General features: G+C 34.1%; 1 protein-coding gene across 1 annotated transcript in view; it reads left to right on the top strand.

Moving 5' to 3' along the window:
* Nucleotides 1-15,616, top strand: part of APPL1 (adaptor protein, phosphotyrosine interacting with PH domain and leucine zipper 1) — a 49,630-nt gene that overhangs the window by 21,569 nt on the left and 12,445 nt on the right. Inside the window, exons 12-16 of the mRNA XM_017527472.2 lie at nucleotides 1,327-1,369; nucleotides 2,692-2,748; nucleotides 12,784-12,878; nucleotides 13,072-13,254; nucleotides 15,146-15,198. Of these exons, the coding sequence (XP_017382961.1) occupies nucleotides 1,327-1,369; nucleotides 2,692-2,748; nucleotides 12,784-12,878; nucleotides 13,072-13,254; nucleotides 15,146-15,198 (431 nt within the window). The remainder of the gene's footprint in view (nucleotides 1-1,326; nucleotides 1,370-2,691; nucleotides 2,749-12,783; nucleotides 12,879-13,071; nucleotides 13,255-15,145; nucleotides 15,199-15,616) is intronic.

Here is a 15,616-nt window from a genome sequence, read left to right as displayed (position 1 = left end):
AATTAAAAAAGAATTTTTGTAGAGCTGTCTCATCATGTTGCCCAGGCTGGTCTTGAACTTCCGGACTTAACTAATCTTTCTGCTTTAGCCTCCCAGAGTGCTGGGATTATAGGGGTGAGCCACTACGCCCAGCCTTCTAATACCTTTGCATTAAATGAGAATCTTTAAAGTAGCATTTAAAGGAAATTTTCAAAAAGCATGGAAAACATAAAAAGGAGTATGAAAAAATCCTACTGTCTTATTAACCAAAAGCAACAATTAACCTTTTTGTCCATTGCCTTCCAATTTTTAACCTACGTACATTTTAAAAATAGTTGAAATATTATAATTTGGATCTGCAGCCACCTGTTAAAAACATGTTATAATGGCTATACTATATTTAAGGACATACATTATAATTTAAACATTTTCCTAATGATAGATGTTTAGACTATCTGCCATTTTCCCTCCCACTCAATTAAAATACTGTTTTTGACCTTTGAACTTTCTTAAGTTAATGTTCAGGAGCAGCCTCTGGGTTTCTGAAAAGTCTTTTTTTCCCCTGTATTTATGCACATTAAGATATTCTAAAAATAAATACATTTGACCTTTCCCCCTTAAAAAAAAATAGGTCATTATCCTTTATCAAAATGGTTAATTTCACATTTCTTCTACAAACATAATGAATGCCAATATTGTGTGCATTTATCACACTAGATGTTGGGTGTTGGGAATCACTGTATTTATTTATCAAAATTACCAACTTAACATGTTACTTATTAGAAGTACTTTTTGTTTAATGCTCACCATGATTTCCCATTTCACATTCCTGTTGTGATGCAAAATTAGTAGAAATTATTTTCTCTAACTCTAATAATATATCTATAGAAAAGCAAAATAATATGTTTAATGATTGATATATCAAAATATTTGATTTAATATTAAAGGAGAATTAATGAAGCAAAGTTTTTTCTATTAGGATCATTGAGGCGTATTTGAAATATATTTGATAAGTTCATAATATATATGAAATATATATGATACGTTGAAATGCATTATCTTCACTGAAATGTAATTTTGTCATGGTCGGTCTTCTGAGGATCAGCACCTGTTTCCTTTTTGGTACATCTTGGCATAGATAGCCAGAGTCAGAGTTGTTAAAGTCTGTGTCCTGTTACCTCTGGTAGTCTCCATTTCCTAAGATACCGTTGGTTGTGTTTTGTTTTTTTCTTTTAATATCGATTGGTGTTTATATATTCCTTTACCTTTAAAGATAAAAAGTTCTCTCAGATTATGTTGAAAGTACTTTTTTAAACAGTTGAGACTCAAACATCTCTTCTCTTCCAGATCTTCAATTTTGCAAGCAGAGAGTAAAAAAGATCATGAAGAGGTAAAATTTTACCTAGTTCATTTCTTCAGTGACATTTATTCACTGAAAAAATGTCATATTCAGTGATATTTATTATTAAAATTAATAATTTAAAATATTTTTCTGATGACAAAATATATATTAATGTATTCATTATAGAATCCTAGTTCATTAAATTTTTTTTTTTTTTTTTTTAAAAGTCTATTGTCCTCAAGTAACATTCCTAAGTTTCTCACAGAATTTTATAGTGGGAAGGACCTTAGAAATCATCTCTGCTATTTTAAAAGCTCAGATTCAGAAATGACCTTGTGACTGTTGCTGTCTGGCAGGCTGTTAGTATCATGAGGTGACAGTTTATTCCCTTCTCTCTCCAATCCTTTGAGACACTATTTGCTGCACTAAGAATATAGTGGCAGCAGATGTGACATGGCAGGAAGCAACTAAAGCTGAAAAGCTTGGAGAAATGAAAGATAGAAAAACAAAAATTTGGGAGTCTCTGTTCTTCCTCATGAGCCTTTTGTTTTTGGCTCCATTTTTACTCCTACTATATCAGATATGGAAGGTAAGGTCTTAGTAAGAATTGATGCTTCAAACCTTTATCTTGAGAAACATTCTTCCATGAAAATATACCCTGGCTTGATTTTTAGCCTTTTAATTTGGCATTATAATTGTGCTAGTAAGAGATAAAAGTTGGAAATGCTATAGAGATCTACCTTTATTTACTTCTTATGGAAAAGAGTTAATATTAAATCTCGCTTTTGGTCTCTGAGGAACACAGACAAATGTCTGTTCTCTGCATAGTTTTCCAAACAATATTTGTTTAGTTTAGTGATGCTTAACAGACACGTGAATCCTCGAGAGTTAAGCAGAAGATTTAGAGCAGAGATTGTTTTCTATGCTAATAATTTATAAACTTGACAGAAGGGAAGCATGTAAAATATATTCACCAAGAATATATTTATCTTTTAAATTTTTTGCATTTGTGTTAATTATGATACCTGAGTTCACACTGTCTTGTTTGGTGAGGCTTAGGAGGGAAAGTGATAAAAAGAAATATATAGAATATTATGTATAGTTTAACATGATTGCTGTTTTATTTCCTTATATGAATTAAACTTGAGCTTCTTACATAAATGTACTATTTTCATAAATAATAATAATGTTGAATATTCTTTTATACATATTTTTATATATGTACCTTCCTTATGAAATGTTTTCTTATAAGGAAGATAAATGTATTACTTCTAATGAAACATCTGCAATTTAGTATTGAACATTTGCCTTTATAAGAGAAGCTTTATAGAAAAAAATTAATTATATTTTTCTATTTTTTCATCTTGCAGTGGATCTGTACGATAAACAACATATCTAAACAAATATACTTAAGTGAAAATCCAGAGGTAATATTTTTATTTTATGTTACCCAGATCTAGCAAAATTGAGTAATTTTGTGGCTTACATGTTTTTATTCATAATTTCTCAAGTTCTGTAATTTTTTAATATGGCCTTGAATGAGTAGGTTTTTTTTTTTTTTTTTTTTTTTTTTTTTTGAGATGCAGTCTTGCTTGTTGCCCAGATCGGAGTGCAATGGCCCGATCTCTGTTCACTGAAACATCCACCTTCTGGGTTCAACTGATTTCTCCTGCCTCAGCCTCCCGAGTAGCTGAGATTATGTGCCACCACACCTGGCTAATTTTTGTATTTTTAATAGAGACTGGTTTATCCATGTTGGTCAGGCTGGTCTTGAACTCCTGTCTGTGGGTGATCTGCCCACCTTGGCCTCCCAAAGTGCTAGGATTACAGGTGTGAGCCACTACATCTGAACTGAATGAATAGCTTTAATGTGCTATGTATGTAATGAGTGGTCTTCCTAGAACAATAAATTATTTCAAAAGGTACTCAACTCAGTCGGTCAACAAATATTTATTGTATGTTGACTGTTTTACTTGTGTTGAGCACCATGAAGAAAGGAAATAGAGAAGAAATTGAGCCATGCCCTCCAGGAGCCTCTCTGTATGGAGAGACAAAACTAAAACTTTAAGTAACATTTTAGATAAAATAGGATGTAATTGAAAGCATATGGTGATGACTAAGTTTTGAGATCAGTGTGGACTTTAGAGAAAGCTCTGTGGAGATGGTGGAAACCTGAGTTGAGTAGGATTTGTTTGTGTTTTGAGGAAAAGAAGAGTACAGATAAGAAAAAAACCAAGAGCACAAATGCAGATGTAGAAATGGCAAGTTTATGAAACTAGTAATGTAATTAAATATTCTTTTTTTTTTTNTCTTAGAGATCATTTATATGATTTACTTTAAATATATTGTTTAATGTATTTTTGTGTTGTTCCATTCCCCCTTCCCCACTCTTCAGATAAGTTTCTTTAAGATGGGTTCTGAAAATCTTAATGAACAACTGGAAGAATTTTTAGCTAATATTGGAACAAGCGTACAGAAGTAAGTATTATTTTCCTTAAAATTGAAAATGAAATGATGTGAATGATAAGTTAACAGCTAAATGACATAATGTAAAGACATTTACCATTTAATTTCCTGAGGGAATATTTTCCCTGTCATGAGAGTTTCTTATGTGGTTCCTGGTTACTTCTTGTTTACCTCTTTTTTTCCATAGATCGTGAACTCTGAATTTCTTAGTAGTGGTAATTTTATTGATTCTAAACTCAGTTTTATGTATAACAGACACATAATAATAATTCTTCATAAGTGAAATTATCTTTAAACTTGAAATTGTGGGAGTTTGATGGGAGATTACTAAATATTGTTTCCAAGCCATGAAAGCTTAGAGAAAAAATGTAGTTCTCATCAGGTTCAAAATGCTGAGCAGTATATGTGGTCAGTCTGTGGTATGGAGAGAGATGAAATTGATTGTTGTTTTAAAGGCACAGGACAGAGCAGTTTGAAAATTACTCCAAAATCAGGCATTCAGTAGGGAGTCATTAGTTTTTTTAATTTAATATTGTTTCCAAAATATCTAAGTTTCAAATAAAATGTAAACCTGTTTTAAAATATATTTGTGTTGTTTTAACCACCCGTGCCACTCTTCTGTCTTTAAGAAAACATGCGAAACAAATATACAGGTAAACATGATTGGTAAGTTCTTATTGGTTGTGATTTGTAGTAAATAATTCTGTCTCTGTCAGTGTTCGCAGGGAAATGGACAGTGATGTAGAGACCATGCAACAGACAATAGAGGATTTGGAAGTAGCCAGTGACCCTTTATATGTGCCTGACCCAGACCCCACCAAATTTCCTGTTAATCGAAACTTAACCCGAAAGGCTGGATACCTTAATGCTAGGAAGTAAGAAAACTATTATTTTTGTATATTGTATATCATGTAAGACAATACCAAATGAATATAATAAATAATTGATGTTGTCTGTCATTATTTTGATTTTTACTAAAGGTTGAAACTTTTTAGAGGTGTATTTACGTGAACTTTTTCACAGATGAGGTACATGAGTACTTTTCGGAAGTAAAATCCTACCTAGATATTTATTGAATAATGTAGAATGAGAAAAGAAGTGAAACCAAAGCTGGGTGTGAGAGCTCACACCTGTGATCCCAGGACTGGTAGGCCGAGGCAGTTGGATCACCTGAGGTCAGGAGTTTGAGACCAGACTGGCCAACATGGTGACACCCCACCTTTACTAAAAAATACAAAAATCAGCTGAGCATAATGGCTCATGCCTGTAATCTCAGCTACTCAGGAGGCTGAGGCATGAGAATCACTTGAACCTGGGAGGCAGAGGTTGCAGTGAGCCGAGATCACACCACTGGAGGACCGAGTGAGACTCTGTCTCAAAAAAAAAAAAGAAGACGTGAAACTAATTTGAGTTTAAATAAATATTCACATATTGTATCAGAACATGAGAACGTTATTAAATATCATTGATCTTACTTTAAGATATGTATGATTATAGCACCAAGTAAAATGTTAGTTTTCAACTGAAGATAGGATGGAGCAGGTTAACCCTGGAAATAAAATAAATTCTATTGTTTTGAATTTATTCTCTTGGAAGTTGAACTATAACCTGTATTTTATGGAGCATTATTATAACAGCTGCAATTTTATAATTTCCAGCCTTGTTTTGGAAACTGTATATACATTCACAAAAGTAAGTCAACATACATGAATTTATCTTAGAGACTGAAAGTGTATTTATATTTATTTTCTTGGCACCTTGGTGCCTTTTTGCAAACCAGTTCTTTGTAACATGCTTTATCTTGTGTCTGGCTGATGATGAGATTTCAGGTATGTTGTTATTAAAGAGTGAATGTGTTTCTTCATTTAGTAAAACAGGTTTGGTGTCTTCTACCTGGGACAGACAGTTTTACTTCACGCAGGGTGGAAATTTGATGAGTCAAGCCCGTGGGGATGTAGCAGGAGGCCTGGCCATGGACATAGACAACTGTTCAGTGATGGCTGTGGACTGTGAAGACAGACGATACTGTTTTCAGATCACTTCTTTCGATGGAAAAAAGTTAGTATTTTTTTCTGCTACTAGTAATCTATAATATTTTAAACTACTAAAATGTGGGATAATTCCTTTTTGTTTAGAAATTTTATGGAAATTTTAGGTTTATTATATATTGAGATAAATTGCTTTTTAATCTTGTAGAATTGTATTGAATTTTTGTTTCTGAGTTGGTTATGGTTTCTTGATATTTTGAGGTTGTCAAAGCAATGTCATATCGTAAAGACCTGTGATTTCATGTTAAGGAACTGCAACTGAAAATCTTACATAGTATGGAAGAAGACAGAACAAGTTAATGGAAAGAGTCCTAAACCTGGGGTCAGAAAGTTCAAAGTTTGGATTTATTACTTACTGTGTGACCTCAAACTTACCCCTCTCAGCTCCATTTTCCTTCATGTAAAATGTGAATGGGGGAGTTGTAATCCCTACTTTGTAAATTGTTGTGAGGAACAGAAATTCTAGTATATGTAATGTGACTGACATAGTAGGTGCTAACAATAGTGTTATTTTAAAATGTTAATCAAATATTTCTGATTATATTATTTTCCCATTAATGATATAATAATACCATTTTTAAAAATTTCCATTACCTTTCTTTGTTTATTTGAGGCAGGGTCTTACTGTGTCACCCTGGCTGGAGTGCAGTAGTGTGAACATGGCTTACCGTAGCCTCAAACCTCCTGGGGTCAAGGGATCCTCTCACCTAAGGATCCTAAGTAGCTAGGATCATAGGTGCATGCCACCATGCCTGGCAATTAAAAAAGAATTTTTGTAGAGCTGTCTCATCATGTTGCCCAGGCTGGTCTTGAACTTCCGGACTTAACTAATCTTTCTGCTTTAGCCTCCCAGAGTGCTGGGATTATAGGGGTGAGCCACTACGCCCAGCCTTCTAATACCTTTGCATTAAATGAGAATCTTTAAAGTAGCATTTAAAGGAAATTTTCAAAAAGCATGGAAAACATAAAAAGGAGTATGAAAAAATCCTACTGTCTTATTAACCAAAAGCAACAATTAACCTTTTTGTCCATTGCCTTCCAATTTTTAACCTACGTACATTTTAAAAATAGTTGAAATATTATAATTTGGATCTGCAGCCACCTGTTAAAAACATGTTATAATGGCTATACTATATTTAAGGACATACATTATAATTTAAACATTTTCCTAATGATAGATGTTTAGACTATCTGCCATTTTCCCTCCCACTCAATTAAAATACTGTTTTTGACCTTTGAACTTTCTTAAGTTAATGTTCAGGAGCAGCCTCTGGGTTTCTGAAAAGTCTTTTTTTCCCCTGTATTTATGCACATTAAGATATTCTAAAAATAAATACATTTGACCTTTCCCCCTTAAAAAAAAATAGGTCATTATCCTTTATCAAAATGGTTAATTTCACATTTCTTCTACAAACATAATGAATGCCAATATTGTGTGCATTTATCACACTAGATGTTGGGTGTTGGGAATCACTGTATTTATTTATCAAAATTACCAACTTAACATGTTACTTATTAGAAGTACTTTTTGTTTAATGCTCACCATGATTTCCCATTTCACATTCCTGTTGTGATGCAAAATTAGTAGAAATTATTTTCTCTAACTCTAATAATATATCTATAGAAAAGCAAAATAATATGTTTAATGATTGATATATCAAAATATTTGATTTAATATTAAAGGAGAATTAATGAAGCAAAGTTTTTTCTATTAGGATCATTGAGGCGTATTTGAAATATATTTGATAAGTTCATAATATATATGAAATATATATGATACGTTGAAATGCATTATCTTCACTGAAATGTAATTTTGTCATGGTCGGTCTTCTGAGGATCAGCACCTGTTTCCTTTTTGGTACATCTTGGCATAGATAGCCAGAGTCAGAGTTGTTAAAGTCTGTGTCCTGTTACCTCTGGTAGTCTCCATTTCCTAAGATACCGTTGGTTGTGTTTTGTTTTTTTCTTTTAATATCGATTGGTGTTTATATATTCCTTTACCTTTAAAGATAAAAAGTTCTCTCAGATTATGTTGAAAGTACTTTTTTAAACAGTTGAGACTCAAACATCTCTTCTCTTCCAGATCTTCAATTTTGCAAGCAGAGAGTAAAAAAGATCATGAAGAGGTAAAATTTTACCTAGTTCATTTCTTCAGTGACATTTATTCACTGAAAAAATGTCATATTCAGTGATATTTATTATTAAAATTAATAATTTAAAATATTTTTCTGATGACAAAATATATATTAATGTATTCATTATAGAATCCTAGTTCATTAAATTTTTTTTTTTTTTTTTTTAAAAGTCTATTGTCCTCAAGTAACATTCCTAAGTTTCTCACAGAATTTTATAGTGGGAAGGACCTTAGAAATCATCTCTGCTATTTTAAAAGCTCAGATTCAGAAATGACCTTGTGACTGTTGCTGTCTGGCAGGCTGTTAGTATCATGAGGTGACAGTTTATTCCCTTCTCTCTCCAATCCTTTGAGACACTATTTGCTGCACTAAGAATATAGTGGCAGCAGATGTGACATGGCAGGAAGCAACTAAAGCTGAAAAGCTTGGAGAAATGAAAGATAGAAAAACAAAAATTTGGGAGTCTCTGTTCTTCCTCATGAGCCTTTTGTTTTTGGCTCCATTTTTACTCCTACTATATCAGATATGGAAGGTAAGGTCTTAGTAAGAATTGATGCTTCAAACCTTTATCTTGAGAAACATTCTTCCATGAAAATATACCCTGGCTTGATTTTTAGCCTTTTAATTTGGCATTATAATTGTGCTAGTAAGAGATAAAAGTTGGAAATGCTATAGAGATCTACCTTTATTTACTTCTTATGGAAAAGAGTTAATATTAAATCTCGCTTTTGGTCTCTGAGGAACACAGACAAATGTCTGTTCTCTGCATAGTTTTCCAAACAATATTTGTTTAGTTTAGTGATGCTTAACAGACACGTGAATCCTCGAGAGTTAAGCAGAAGATTTAGAGCAGAGATTGTTTTCTATGCTAATAATTTATAAACTTGACAGAAGGGAAGCATGTAAAATATATTCACCAAGAATATATTTATCTTTTAAATTTTTTGCATTTGTGTTAATTATGATACCTGAGTTCACACTGTCTTGTTTGGTGAGGCTTAGGAGGGAAAGTGATAAAAAGAAATATATAGAATATTATGTATAGTTTAACATGATTGCTGTTTTATTTCCTTATATGAATTAAACTTGAGCTTCTTACATAAATGTACTATTTTCATAAATAATAATAATGTTGAATATTCTTTTATACATATTTTTATATATGTACCTTCCTTATGAAATGTTTTCTTATAAGGAAGATAAATGTATTACTTCTAATGAAACATCTGCAATTTAGTATTGAACATTTGCCTTTATAAGAGAAGCTTTATAGAAAAAAATTAATTATATTTTTCTATTTTTTCATCTTGCAGTGGATCTGTACGATAAACAACATATCTAAACAAATATACTTAAGTGAAAATCCAGAGGTAATATTTTTATTTTATGTTACCCAGATCTAGCAAAATTGAGTAATTTTGTGGCTTACATGTTTTTATTCATAATTTCTCAAGTTCTGTAATTTTTTAATATGGCCTTGAATGAGTAGGTTTTTTTTTTTTTTTTTTTTTTTTTTTTTTGAGATGCAGTCTTGCTTGTTGCCCAGATCGGAGTGCAATGGCCCGATCTCTGTTCACTGAAACATCCACCTTCTGGGTTCAACTGATTTCTCCTGCCTCAGCCTCCCGAGTAGCTGAGATTATGTGCCACCACACCTGGCTAATTTTTGTATTTTTAATAGAGACTGGTTTATCCATGTTGGTCAGGCTGGTCTTGAACTCCTGTCTGTGGGTGATCTGCCCACCTTGGCCTCCCAAAGTGCTAGGATTACAGGTGTGAGCCACTACATCTGAACTGAATGAATAGCTTTAATGTGCTATGTATGTAATGAGTGGTCTTCCTAGAACAATAAATTATTTCAAAAGGTACTCAACTCAGTCGGTCAACAAATATTTATTGTATGTTGACTGTTTTACTTGTGTTGAGCACCATGAAGAAAGGAAATAGAGAAGAAATTGAGCCATGCCCTCCAGGAGCCTCTCTGTATGGAGAGACAAAACTAAAACTTTAAGTAACATTTTAGATAAAATAGGATGTAATTGAAAGCATATGGTGATGACTAAGTTTTGAGATCAGTGTGGACTTTAGAGAAAGCTCTGTGGAGATGGTGGAAACCTGAGTTGAGTAGGATTTGTTTGTGTTTTGAGGAAAAGAAGAGTACAGATAAGAAAAAAACCAAGAGCACAAATGCAGATGTAGAAATGGCAAGTTTATGAAACTAGTAATGTAATTAAATATTCTTTTTTTTTTTGAGACAGTCTTGCTGTGTCACCCAGGCTGAAGTGCAGTGGTGCAATCTCAGCTCACTGCAGCCTCCGCCTCCCAGGTTCAAGTGATTCTCCTGCCTCAGCCTTCTGAGTAGCTGGGACTACATACAGGCTTGCGCCACCACGCCTAGCCAATTTTTTAATAGAGACAGGGTTTTGCCATGTTGGCCAGGCTAGTCTCAAACTTCCAAACTTCCAACCTCAGGTGATCCACCTGCCTTGGCCTCCCAAAGTGCTGGGATTACAGGCTTAAGCCACCACACCCAACCAAGTTAAAGGTTCTTGATAGAGAATACAAAATTGAAGTATGCATACAAATCACCTAGCGGTCTTGTTAAAATGCTTAATATGATTCAGTATGTGTAGGGTGATACAACTCGAATTCCCAGTTTTGCAAATTATACTTTGAGTAGCAAGGATATCAGAACAGACACACCCTGACATGTAGACATAGCCATATGTGCAGTCCAAATATACAGGTAGAACCCAGGGGTACAGAGTCAGGTGGGTCCTTCAGTATTGTTGGAAAAAGACTTGACTCTAGGACAGGAGCTGTCTGACCTCTGCCACTCTTGGTGGGCCTGTCTGTGCTATGACAATCCAGGCAACTCCCATGGCTTGGCACAGGCTGATGATTTCAGCTGAGGCTGGGAAATAATTTCTTTGGGAGGCTCTCACTCTTCTAAATCTTAATCTGCTACTGATGTAATGGTTGTTTAGATGGGAGAGCTAGACTTGACTAGTTTAGTAACTAATTGATGTGAAGGATAAAGAAGATGAATAAGGTAAAGATGACTTCCTGGTTTTAAACCTAAGGGAAGAGAAGAATTTGGGAAAGAAGAGTTCTGTTTTTATCTTAATGGCTTTGAGGTGCCAGCTAAGAAATGCCTAGGAGGAAGTTTTGAACAGTAGAAACAAAATCTCATGACCTCCAACATACTAGTAATTTGTTAGTTTTATAAAATGTTGTTATATTTATACTGTAACATATAATGTATTATAATTATGTATAATACAATAAATTAAGAGTTTAATTATGGAAAATCAGTGGTAACTGTAGAGAAGTCTTTTGCTTTTAGTAATTTGATCTCCCACCAATCTAGCTTTTCCTTTTTGTGAGGTTACTTGGGAGCAACAAAAAATACAATTAAAATGCAAATTAAATGATTTATCATCTGGGGAATACAGTGTTTGAATTTGAATAGTTTGGTTTTAGTTAATATTTCCTAGGTTATCCAGAATTATTTTATCTGTATTAGAATAGAAATTTTGATTAGTTTATGGCATTGTATTGGTGATGATTTTGCTATGAGACAAGAAATGCAAACCTGTTTTGTAATTATTTTTTCTAATTTAAAGACCATTTTTATGGAGTATATCCTGCATTACCAACTTCTCAGGAGGCTGAGAGGGGAGGATTGCTTGAGCATAGGAGATCAAGGCTGCAGTGAGCCATAATCATGCCGTTGCACTCCAGTCTAGGCAACAGAGAACCTATCTCCCAAAAAAAGACCATTTAAAAATTGTGATAAAATCCACAAATTTACCATGTTAACCATTTTTAAGTATATAAGAAGAGTAATGTTAACTATACATTATTACAACATTTTTAATTTAAATATCATTTTTATTTAGTCAGTGTTTTAAATAAAACAGTAAGTCTAAAGTATTTCTATGGAAAGCTTTCTTATTTTCTTTTTTTTTTTTTGAGACAGAGTTTCACTCTTGTTACCCAGGCCGGAGTGCAATGGCGCGATCTCAGCTTACCGCAACCTCCGCCTCCTGGGTTCAGGCAATTCTCCTGTCTCAACCTCCTGAGTAGCTGGAATTACAGGCACACGCCACCATGCCCAGCTAATGTTTTGTATTTTTAGTAGAGATGGGGTTTCACCATGTTGACCAGGATGGTCTCGATCTCTTGACCTCGTGATCCACCCGCCTCGCCCTCCCAAAGTGCTGGGATTACAGGCTTCAGCCACCGCGTCCAGCTAGCTTTCTTATTTTCAATTTTTTGGTTTGAAAAATGACAACTTTATAAATTAATAAACATATTTCTGAGCATAAATATATTCTGGAAAATTGTGAAAACTTCCAGCATAGTTATAAAATACTCATATTTTATGAGTATTTCCTACTCCTGAATTTCTTTATTCAACAAATACATCGATTGTCGTATCAGGCACTGGGCTGGGTGCTAGCAATACAAACTTTAATCAAAAATATCTGGTAGTTAAAATTTTAAAGAAAAACAGTATTTTCTTTAAAAATTTAAAGTGTGCAGCATTTGCAGGGAATTTAGAAAAATTAAAGAAAAGCAATATATAATAATTGTGTATAAGTAGAAAATCAGAAATTTTATTTCTCGATTATAGGAAATAAATCAGTTATGTACCCTAATATTAAGACAAGAAAATATGGAACTACTTTGGTAGCTCTAATTTATATTTTAAGTGTAACTCAGAAGCATTCTAACAATTCAAAGTTACATTCAAACTTTTGGTTTGCTTACTTTACTAATATTAGTCCTTTAAAAAAAATTAAAATAGGAAACTGCTGCACGAGTAAATCAGTCAGCTCTGGAAGCTGTCACTCCTTCCCCATCTTTCCAGCAGAGGCACGAGAGCCTGCGGCCAGCAGGAGGGTAAGTTACGACACTGAGTTATTTTAAAAACGATATGGGCTATTTAAAGTATCTGTGATCTGGGATTATGTTTCTACTGAAACATAAGATTTCTCATTGACTTACAATATTGGGTTTTCTTTTTTCATAGTGTGTTAATATTTAATATCCAAAAGGGAAAATTAAATGTAATGCCTTCTTGTTTTATGCTTAGACAGTCTCGGCCACTGACAGCTCGAACCAGCAGTTCAGGATCCCTAGGATCTGAGTCTACAAGTTTGGCTGCTCTTTCTCTGGATTCTCTTGTTGCCCCAGATACCCCAATACAGTTTGACATAATTTCTCCTGTGTGTGAAGATCAGCCTGGCCAAGCAAAAGCCTCTGGCCAGGGAGGCAGGTGGGTGATAGCATCACAGGTACTTTGTGCTGTGGTCTGTAAGGTTTATAATCCCCTGTCTACGTTTGAGAGTCTTCTCTTATTTATCATGTACCTCAGCTATGTTGTGCTTTCTTTGTAACATATTGATAGTTAGGGAAGAATCATGCAGGCTTTTCTGTATGTCTTCTGCCTCAGTTAATAAGTTAAGATAATTTAGTTTCAAAATATTTAATTCTGAATTGCTCATTAGGTCTACTTCTTTGATGTTTGCTTTTAAAATTGCAGAAGAAAGTTGATAAGCCCTGTTTTCAGGTCATGACAGTTTTTAAAAAATTATTGAAGGTAATACGTGTGATACATGTTTATTAGAAAATATTATCTTATACCAGAATAAGAAGTCTTCAGGAAGTTACTAAAATATTATCACTGTTTTGAATTATTAATGAGCCATCTTTAGTTCATATAATGAATATTCTCACCAAAGCAGTTAAAATTTTCCTTGGCTGTAGATGAAGGAAACATGATTTAAGGCAATTTGTTTATTAAGTAGAGTGGACACCTAATAAATTGATAATATATTAATTTGGATAAAATGGCTATGACCCAGAAAAAGTAATATACATTTGATTATAGAAATACACTTTGCATTTGATGTAATAGGTCAGACATGTACTAAAGAGATTAATTTCCTGTTGTCTTTTTTTTTTTTTTTTTGAGACAGAGTCTCGCATTGTCGCCCGGGATGGAGTGCAATGCATGTTTTTTGCTCACTGAAGCCTCCGCCTCCTGGGTTCAAGCGATTCTCCTGCCTTAGCCTCCTGAGTTGCTGGGATTACAGGTGCCTGCCACCATGCCTGGCTAATTTTTTTGTATTTTTAGTAGAGACGGGGTTTCACCATGTTGGCCAGGCTGGTCTCGAACTTCTGACCTCGTGATCTGCCCACCTTGGCTTCCCAAAGTGCTGGAATTACAGGCTCGAGCCACTGCACTGGCCTAATTTCCTGTTACCTTAAAGTCAGTGTTTTTTGGTTTTTGGTTTTTTTTTTTACAACCACTTGGCTCTCTTTGCTTCCAAAACCTACTTTTTTTGTTTTGAGACAGGATATCTCTCTGTGTCTGATCATAGCTCACGGCAGCTTTGACCTCCTGGGTTCAAGGGATCCTCCTGGCTCACCCTCCTGTGTAGCTGGGACCACAGGAATGTGCCACCATGCCCAGCTAATTTTTAAAATTTTTTGGTAGAGATGGGGTCTTTCTGTGTTGCCCAAGCAGATCTCAAACTCTTGGGCTCAAGCAGTCCTCCTGCCTTGGCCTCCAAAAGTGCTGAGATTACAGGTGTGAGCCACAACACCCAGCCCTCCAAAAACTACTTTGAATTGTACTTTTCTTCCTTCACTGTGGTGTACCACAAACTATGCACACTAAGGAGAAAGGTAGCTTTCATCTCCAGTTCACTTTTCTGTGTTGTTACTTATGCTTTAAGAAATACAAATTTAAAACTAGATTATAGTTAACTTGCAACGTGTGCTTAGAGAACCTAAAAAGAAGTTTTTACAATTCCAGAACATTCCTGGAGTTCTCTAGCAAAGATTGCAACTAAATCAGTATTCGTCTGTGCTAGCTTATTTAAATTCAAGAACTTTTGCAACATGGTTTATTATTATGCTGATTTTTTGTTGTGTGTGGCTAAACTCCTGATTCATCTGTGTCTTCTAAAATGCATCATCATTGATCAGTTAGTGTGTGAGGGCAGAGGCCTTCATCATAGTCATTTAGTGATCAATAATGTTTCTTAGCAGGATGGGACATTTTAGAATTCTCTTTTTAAAATGTTAACTCTGGTTTTAATGATTAGATTTCTTCTATGTGGTTCATGGTAACTGACCATATTTTTTTCTAAACTCTTCAGGCGTACAAATCCATTTGGAGAATCTGGAGGAAGTACAAAATCTGAAACTGAAGGTAAAACGATGTGCAGCATTCATCTATTTTAGAACTGCTTCTCAGCAAACCGTGAAAAATTTGTTTATATTTGCTCTGCTACCATGCTCAGTTTTAATGTTATCTTTACTTCAGAATTTCCTCTACTTACTCATAGTACTCTTGAAGCAACAGAACTTAACCTGTCTTAGGATGTTGTGATTCATACAAAATGATAGACTCTCGTACTTTTGACCTTATAGTCAAATACTTAGTGCCTAAGATACCTTTCAGGCTTTTCCTAGTAGTTGATGTTTCACTTCTGGGTCTAGAGCATAAGTTTTGTTTTGTTTTGTTTTTCCCCCCACTATTTATTTTAATTCTTTTTTTTTTTTTTTTTTTTTTTTATGGGGTTTTCATCTATAGCCCAGGCTGGAGTACGGTGGAGCAATCTCAGCTC

Source organism: Cebus imitator, unplaced genomic scaffold, assembly GCF_001604975.1.
Source record: "Cebus imitator isolate Cc_AM_T3 unplaced genomic scaffold, Cebus_imitator-1.0 Scaffold48, whole genome shotgun sequence".
Taxonomy (NCBI): Eukaryota; Metazoa; Chordata; class Mammalia; order Primates; family Cebidae; genus Cebus; species Cebus imitator.
This window is presented reverse-complemented; position numbering and strand designations above follow the sequence as displayed.